At 37.0% G+C, this 8,724-nt stretch overlaps 1 protein-coding gene across 38 annotated transcripts in view; it reads left to right on the plus strand.

Moving 5' to 3' along the window:
* Positions 1-8,433, plus strand: part of CLASP2 (cytoplasmic linker associated protein 2) — a 196,918-nt gene extending 188,485 nt beyond the window's left edge. For all 38 annotated transcript variants that reach the window (XM_079114191.1, XM_079114185.1, XM_079114222.1 and 35 more), the window contains 2 exons: positions 4,523-4,639; positions 6,715-8,433. In XM_079114191.1, coding sequence (XP_078970317.1) covers positions 4,523-4,639; positions 6,715-6,801 — 204 coding nt within the window. In that variant the 3' untranslated portion in view covers positions 6,802-8,433. The remainder of the gene's footprint in view (positions 1-4,522; positions 4,640-6,714) is intronic.
* The last annotated feature ends 291 nt before the right edge of the window (positions 8,434-8,724 follow it).

Genomic DNA, 8,724 nt, shown 5'->3' on the forward strand with positions numbered 1-8,724 from the left:
AAAATAAAATATAAGAAAAAGGGCTGGGGATATGGCTCAGTGGTTAAGTGCCCCTGGGTTCAATCCCTAGTACCAAAAACAAAAATGTTCTATGACATCACACACACTGGGATGACTATCACACAAAATAAACAAGTGTTAGTGAGGATGTACAGAAGTTGAAATCCTTATACATTGCTGATAGAAATGAAAAGTAGTGCAGCTGTTATGAAAAGCAGTTTAACCATTCCTTAAAAAGTTAATGAAGTGCTGGAGATGTAACTCAGAGGTAGAGTGCTTTGCTTGCTTACTATGCATGAGGCCTTAGGTTCAATCACCAGTACAGAAATAAATAAATAAAGCAAATTTTTAAAATTAATGTAAAATCATCATTTAATCCAGCAATTCCATTCATACGTGCATACCCAAAAGAAGTCAGAGCAAATACTTAGCTATCATAGATATTTAGAACTGCACAATTCATAATAGCCAAAAGGTGGAAATGATCATTAACTGATAAATGAATAAGCAAAACAGTACCCATACAATGTAATATTATCCAGCCATAAAGAAGAGTGAGTACTGATATGCCCATATGTCTTGCTGCAGTTGTCTCAGCTGGCTCCTGTTTACTTTCCCTCCTACTTTATGAGCTCCTATAATGATTTTTTCATTCATAGGAAGCACTGAACTGTGATTGGAGTTGTGGCTTAGTGGTAGAGCACTTGCCTGGCATGTGCAAGACCCTGGGTTCGCTATTCAGCACCACATATAAATAAATGAAAAATAAAGACGTATTGACAATTAAAATATATATATTAAAAAAAAAAGAAAGAAAGAAAGAGAAAGCAAATCACTGAACTGTCTCTTGAGGTGACTGCAAATGTTCCTCTCTGTCTGGGACACTCATTCTCACCTTCCTTAGTCTTAATTTATTCTTATCCTCAGGTCTCCATTTAACTTGTCTCTGCAGAGTATTTTCTTTGTTCATTTTTGGTTCTTTGGTACTAGGGATTGAACCCAGGGGTACTTAACAACTGAGCCACATCCCCAGCCCTTCTTATCTTTCATTTTGAGACAGAGTCCCACAAAGTTGCTCAGGACCTTGCTAAATTGCTCAGACTATCTTTGAACTCCCAATCCTCCTGCCTCAGCCTCCAATGATTCTGGGATTATAGGTACATGCCACCATGCCCAGTTTTGTAAAGTATTTTCTGATTATCACGTTCCTATCCCACTCCATCCTGGCCATGTGATTCCATAACTTTTCTGGGAGGGTTACTTTTTATCTCATAGGACATAGACACTGAACGTTATTTATGTGGCCTGTTTTTGCATATAGCAAATAATTAAATATTGGAACATCAAATGCAATATTCTTTGCGCTGCTATTTGTAATATCAAGAGGGAGGTTGTGGCCAGGCACAGCGGCACATACCTGTAATCCCAGTGACTCAGGAGGCTGAGGCAGGAGGATTGTGAGTTCAAAGGAAGCCTCAGCAATTTAGTGAGGCCCCAAGCAACTCAGTGAGACCTTGTCTCTAAATTTTAAAAAATACAAAAAAAGGACTGGGGATGTGGCTCAGTGGTTAAGTGCCCCTGAGTTCAATCCCTGGTACCAAAAAAAAAAAGTTGTCAGGGAGAAAACTTAAAGTTAACAACAGTAGGGCTGGAGGTGTAGCTCAGTGGTAGAGCACTTGCCTAGCATGCATGAGGCCCTAGGTTCATTCCCAGCACTACAACAGTTTACAACTATAGAATGGTTAAATAAGGATATGTACAAAATGAATACCTTATATCATTATTAAGACTATGTAGAACAATTAATTTTATTATAGCAAAGTGATGAGAGAAAATTAAATGAACACTGTTTAATATCATGACTTATGAAGAATATATTTCTTAAGTTAGGGGTGTGGGTGATAGCACATCTTGAGACCTTGGGTTCAGTCCCCAACACCACCAAAAAAAAGGGGTTTCTTTTAGCTGCATATCTATTGATATTGACATTTTAATGTAAGTTTAGTTCTTTTAGAATAATAAAATATCAGGGTTTTAATAGAGATTGTTTTTCCCCTATATAAAATGTGCATATACATTCAGATAATTGTTGAAAAATACTTTCTTTGGTGGGGTGGGCACCAGGGATTGAACTCAGGGACACTCAACCACTGAGCCACATCCCCAGCTCTATTATTTTTTTATTTACAGACAGGGTCTCACTGAGTTGCTTAAGGCCTCACTAAATTGCTGAGGCTGGCTTTGAACTCACGATCCTCTTGCCTCAGCCTTCCTAGCTGATGGGATTACAGACGTGCGCCACTGCGCCTGGCTCAAAAATACTTTATGAATAAGATTACTATGGGCTATTGTAATCAAAAGCATGGTGGAGTGCTTATTTTAGTATATGTGTGTAGCACATATACTAAATTGGAACGATACAGAGAATGGCCCCTGCGTAAGAATGACATGCAAATTCTGGAAGCATTCCATATTTTTAAGGATCAAGGGTCTAGGTGTTAGACCAGAGACCCTGTGCCTACTAGAAGAAAATGCCCAACTCTCCACCATGTCAGCTTAGGAACCAAATTCCTCAACAAGACTCCTAAAGTACAAGAATTCAAATAGATCAATATATGGGATGGATTCAAACTAAAAAACTTCTTCACAGCAAAGGAAACAATCAAGAACGTGAAGAGAGACCCTACAGAACAGGAGAAGATATTTGCACCTCAGATAGAGCATTAATCTCCAGGACATATAAAGCACTCAAAAAACTTAACACCAACTAAACTAATAACCCAGTCAATAAATGAGCAAAGGAACTGAACAGACACTTCACAAAAGAAGAAATACAAATGGTCAACAAATACATGAAAAAATGTTCACCATCTCCAACAGTTAGAGAAATGCAAATTAAAACTACACTGAAGTGCTGGGTTGTGGCTCAGTGGTAGAGTGGTAGCATTTGTGAGGCCCTGGGTTTGATCCTCTGTACCACGTAGAAATAAAATAAGGGTATTGTGTTCACCTATAACTAAAAATTATATATTTTTTTAAAAACTACACTGAGATTTCATCTCACTCTAGTCAGAATGGCAATTATTAAAAATACAAGCAGCAGGGCTGGGGATATAGCTCAGTTGGTAGAGTGCTTGCCTTGCAAGCACAAGGCCCTGAGTTCGATCCCCAGTACCACAAAAAAAAAAAAAAAGAAAAAGAAAAATACAAGCAGCAGTACATGTTGGCGAGGTTGTGAGGAAAAAGGTTCACTCATACACTGCTGGTGGGACTGCAGCCTGGTGTAACCACTGTGAGAAACAGGTTGGAGATGCCTCAGAAAACTTGGAATGGAACCACCATTTGACCCAGTTATCCCACTCCTCAGTATATACCCCAAGAACTTGAAATCAGCATACTATAGTGATGCAACCACATCAGTGTTTATAGCAGTTCAATTCACAATAGCTAAGCTGTGGAACCAACCTAGGTGCCCTTTGACAGATGGATAAAGAAAATGTGGTATATATACACTAGAATATTACTCAGCCATAAAGAAGAGTGAAATTATGGCATTTGCTTATAAATGGATGGAACTGGAGACTGTCATGCTAATGAGCCAATCCCCAGAAAACCAAAGACCAAATGTTCTCTCTGATATGCTAACACACAATAAGGGTGAGGGAGGGAAGAATAGAAGTTCATTGGATTAGACACAGGAATGAATGGAAGTCAGGGGGAATGGGAATAGGAAAGACTGTAGAATGAATCTGATATAACTTTCCTGTTCTCATATATAAATACAAGACTAACTCCACATCATGTACAAATGTTCAACGACAAGAATGGGAAGTGGGGGCTGCAATTATAGCTCAGTGGTAGAGTGCTTGCCAGCATGTGTGAGGCACTGGGTTTGATCTTCAGCACTACGTAAAATAAACAAGTAAGTAAAAGTATTGTGTCCATCTACAACTAAAAAACAAAAATTTTTTAAAAAGAATGGGAAGTTGTTCTCCATGTATGTGTAATATGTCAAAACACACTACTGTCGTATATCTAGAAAGAACGAATTTTAAAAAGCATAGGGGAATTAGTTTACATAGATGGGATTTATTTGCAAAGTTAATCGCAGGGATGGGACAGATGTAAAACATTCTTAGCCTTGGATCATAGGAGTACCCTGACTGCCAAAACAATGAATTTTATGTTTTATTAGATAGTGAAGGGCCATGGCTGCCCTGAAGGTAAGTTCTTTAAGGCTCATCTGGAGACTTTTTGTCAGGTGGTAGGCAAAGGGGCAACCTCAGAATCAGAGAAATGCAGCCTATCAGGAAAAAAAACTGATAATGAGCTAGGAGTAGAGCAGAGTGCCGTGAAGTAGGAGAGAAGGTTGTATCTTTGTCTGCAGAGGTCGAAAAATTAACTTAGGTCAGCAGTTTTCTCACCTCTGTATTCTTAGGATGTCATTTTTGAGTTGCATCTTCTGTTGCAAAGGTATTCTCTCAGATTCCTCAGGAGTACTAACAATGGGCTCTCTCCCTAGGGTTATGATAATTCGGAGAGCAGTGTTCGGAAAGCTTGTGTCTTCTGCCTTGTAGCTGTTCATGCGGTAATCGGTGATGAACTGAAACCACATCTCAGTCAGCTCACTGGCAGTAAAGTAAGTGGTGCTGCGTGGATTTAAAGTGGTAGTGGTGGTGCATTCTTTAAAATTCATTTCTGTGTGTGTTAAAGGGGAAATTTGTTGCTCAGCTTTTAATAAATCAGGCTTTGCGTACACCTTGCCCATAGTCCTTCTAATTTGCCTTTTAGCTGTTTCTGCTCCTAATATCTGTCACTCAGGTAAGGTCAGCAGTTTGGCAGGGTTGTCGACAGATTACTGTGAGAGAAAAAAACCCACATGTTCTGGTTATTTATAACTGCTAACCAACTCCTTTTCTTTTCCCTCACTCAAGTCTTTCTCTCCAAGGACTATTTAAGAATAAATAAATTGTCATGGTTATATATTCATGAATTACTCTTTATCTCCCAAAATGTGGCACACTTGAAAGTTTCTCTGATTTCCCCATAAGAACTGTAATAATCAAATATTCGATCTCTCTTTATTCTTATGAACCAGATTAATGTGCAACTTTGACTTGGTATCATAAAAATTTCTGATTAGTCCTTAAAACTTAAAAAAAAAAATAAGACTTGCTTTCCTCCTTTTATTGGTACCACCAGAACTTTGGAATATATTCTAGGGGTTGAGAATAAATCATGTTTATTTTTTGTTTTTGTGTTTTTTGCAGTACTGGAGATTGAACCATGGATCACTCTACCACTAACCCACATTCCAGCCTTCACCTTTTTTTCTTTTTAAGGCAAAGTCTTACTAAATTGCCAAAGCTGTCCCCAAACTTGTGATCCTCCTGCCTTAATCTCCTGAGTCACTGGTGTTACAGGCTTATGCTGCTGCACCTGGCAGCATTAATAGTTGAATTATGGTTACTGAACCAGCTAACAGGGGCTGGGGAGATAGCTCAGTCAGTAGAGTGCTTGCCTGGTAAGAACAAGGCCCTGGGTTCGATCCCCAGCACCCAAAAAAAAAAAAAAAAAGACAGAACTGAACCAGCTAACAGGAGGCATTCACCTTCATTTATGGTTTCCCACAATCATAATGATTGCCATTACCATGGTCACTTTTTTTTTAAATACCAAAAAGGCAGAATTAAAATACAGACAAAGGAGCTAGGCATAGTGGCACCTATAATCCCACCTACTCAGGAGGCTGAGGCAAGAGCATCACAAGTTTGAGGCCACCCTTGGCAATTTAGTGAAACTCTGTCTCAAAATAAAAAATATGAAGGTCTGGGGATGTAGATTAATTATAAAGCACCCCGGAGTTCAATCCCCAGTATGTACACACACATGCACACAGACTTTAAACAATTAAAATTTAGTACTTGATCATAATATTAAGCAGCCAGAAATAACGTTACATATGAAGAAAGTAGGTAGGTTTTAAATAACATTATATGAAAAACATGTAACAGAATTATATATGTGTTGATTACAAATTTCACATAAATCTGATCTCATATAGGTAAAAACTACAAAATGACATTGAAACATCAAAACATTTTTGTTAGGATGTCAGTGGCATAGTGGCCTGAGATCTTGGGTCCTGGACCAATTTGCCATGATTTCTGTCCTGACCCACTTCTTTGAGTTTTTTTGTTTTGTTTTTGTTTGTTTATCTGGGTGCTGGGAAATTGAACCCAGGTCCTTGTGCTTGTGAGGCAAGTACTCTACCAACTGAGCTATATCCCCAGCCCCTCCTGACCCACTTCTTACCCACCCCTAAGACCTTAGGCAGTTACTTACCCATTCTGTATATTGATTGCCTCATCTATAAAATGTGAAAATAAAGAGATAATATAAAGCAGTTAGCAAATGAAATAGCATGGAGTGCCCAGTTGTTTGCCATTTTTGTTTCAATGGTGATTTCTTATAAGTTTAATTTTTTTTTTTTCTTTTTCTTTTTTTGCGGTGCTGGGGATTGAACCCAAGGTTTAATGTTTTATGTGGTACCACTACAACCTTTTTATCAGTACTAGCTTGGGCATTATAATTACCCCCAGCCTAAAATCTGTCCTTCAAAGCTCACATGTAGGTATATAATCATTTTAATGAATGTCTTATCATAATTTAGAGCAACTTGCTCAAATGACATACTATGACTTGAATCCACAGATGAAGCTACTGAATCTTTACATCAAACGTGCACAAACAGGTTCTGGAGGAGCTGATCCCACTACTGACGTTTCTGGACAAAGTTAGTAAAGTTCATCAAAGTCACCAGGAATCTCTGAGAAAGGACAGACAGACTACCCTCATCAATGAAAGGAAATTCTCAAATACATCTTATGAAACATAACCATTGTTTCCCAGTTTAGTTTTTTGTCTTGTTTTGTTTTATATTTTCTGTAACAGAGGGCTATCCTCAGTCTGCATGTAACTTTTATGATAGTTATTCCAAATTCAAGAAGAAACAGTATTAACATCAATTGATCAATACAAAGTAATTTTTAAATCTAATTCATCTTTTCACATGTTTGTACTTCTTTGTCTTCCCATTAACCTTTGCCAGTGTTATGATTGTATAAATTTTTTTAAATGCTGGTTAAACAGGAATGCTTAAAGCTTTAAAAGTTCAACAGTCTAAAACATTTTTTTGCCTTTATTCAACTGCAGAATAATATTTTATTGCTTCTTTGAGTTTTGTTCTGTATCATGTCCTATGCTAGAAATATTGAAAATGATGTGAAACAAAGCAAGACTAATTTGAACTTCAGCCAGACTCTGTTGGTGTGGTGGTGATACATGTCATTAGTTGCAAATTCTTTGGGGTGATCTGTAGTTTAAAACTAAGACCTCAAAGAGAAATGTTACAGAATCAGCCAGTTCTGTAAAACTGATATTGTTTGTTGGTTATTGATCTTGCCATCTTTATTTAAAACCACATCCCTCTATGATCCTTTAAGAAAGCTCCACCAAATCATCTGCCTGGTTTTTTCTTGATACTTATTAAAATAGAAGGTTTCATTGCAGGGTTTTTTGGTTATCTTTGTTGTGAATGATGCTTTTTTGTATTTATTAATATCAAATTCACTTATGAATAAACTTGATAATGGAAATAGACAAAAAAATCAAGTGCGTGTGTGTCTTTGACTGTATTCTGTTTCTCATTTAATAAACAGACTGATTATTGAGACACGTGAGTCGATCAGCACCTAAATGGTGGAACCTGGTTTCCTTTGACCGTGCAATTATCTTACTTGAAAACATGATCCTGATGAGAGAGAAGATGGTGCCAAGGCTATCTTGTATAATGGGCGCAAATTCTCTACCTCTTCAGGGCTAATATCTTTAACTGAGCTGCTGCCTGTAATGTCTTTTGGAAAACTATTTAAAGGGTGATTATCTGTTACTTTATAACAAAAATTTCAATCACCTTTTGCTATTACTATTCTTTTCATGTGCAGCCAACTTTCTAAGATTACCAGTTTGGGTGAAAGGCCAAATTAGATCATATGGAACCAGGATACTAATGACTTTTTTTTTTTTTTTTTTTTTTTTTTTTTTTAATCGTAACATCAAGTGAATTTGACTGGAAAGGCAAATGGCTACTAGGGAAGCAATTTGCTGTTGTTACAGTTATCTGTACTTTGTTTAAATGAAAAAAACTGTAGAAATATATGTAAAGAATTTAAGACAAGAGTACTGAATGGATGATTTGTCATAGGCTTTTCCCTTTCTTTGTTTCTGTTTTAGCAGCAACAGAATAATTTCTCTATCTCCTCTCCCCCTTACCTGTAACAATTTTGTTTTCTACTGTTAATTACATTGTGTATTTATAGTTCTATGCTTACTGTTGTGCATATACTGGCAATAAAACTGTACATAACATTACTTGAAAAAGTTAATAATGTATAACAGCTGTTTTTCTGTCTTACTGTGTAATAAGTCACAAAGATTATGGGGTTTTTCTGACTTTAGAAGGTCTTGTATCAATGATATTCTCAAGAATTTTGTAAGTGCATCTGAGGAGAAAAGATCGGGAGTAGGAACCACAATCCAATGTACATAGCTATTTACACATGTGTATATATATATTATGGCTTATCTTTAAGAAGAAAAGGCATTTTAAACATTGAACTCTTCTCAGTAGTGTTTTATGTACCATGACCTTTGATATATTTT

The sequence above is a fragment of the Sciurus vulgaris genome, assembly GCF_902686455.1.
Source record: "Sciurus vulgaris genome assembly, chromosome: 16".
Lineage (NCBI taxonomy): Eukaryota > Metazoa > Chordata > Mammalia > Rodentia > Sciuridae > Sciurus > Sciurus vulgaris.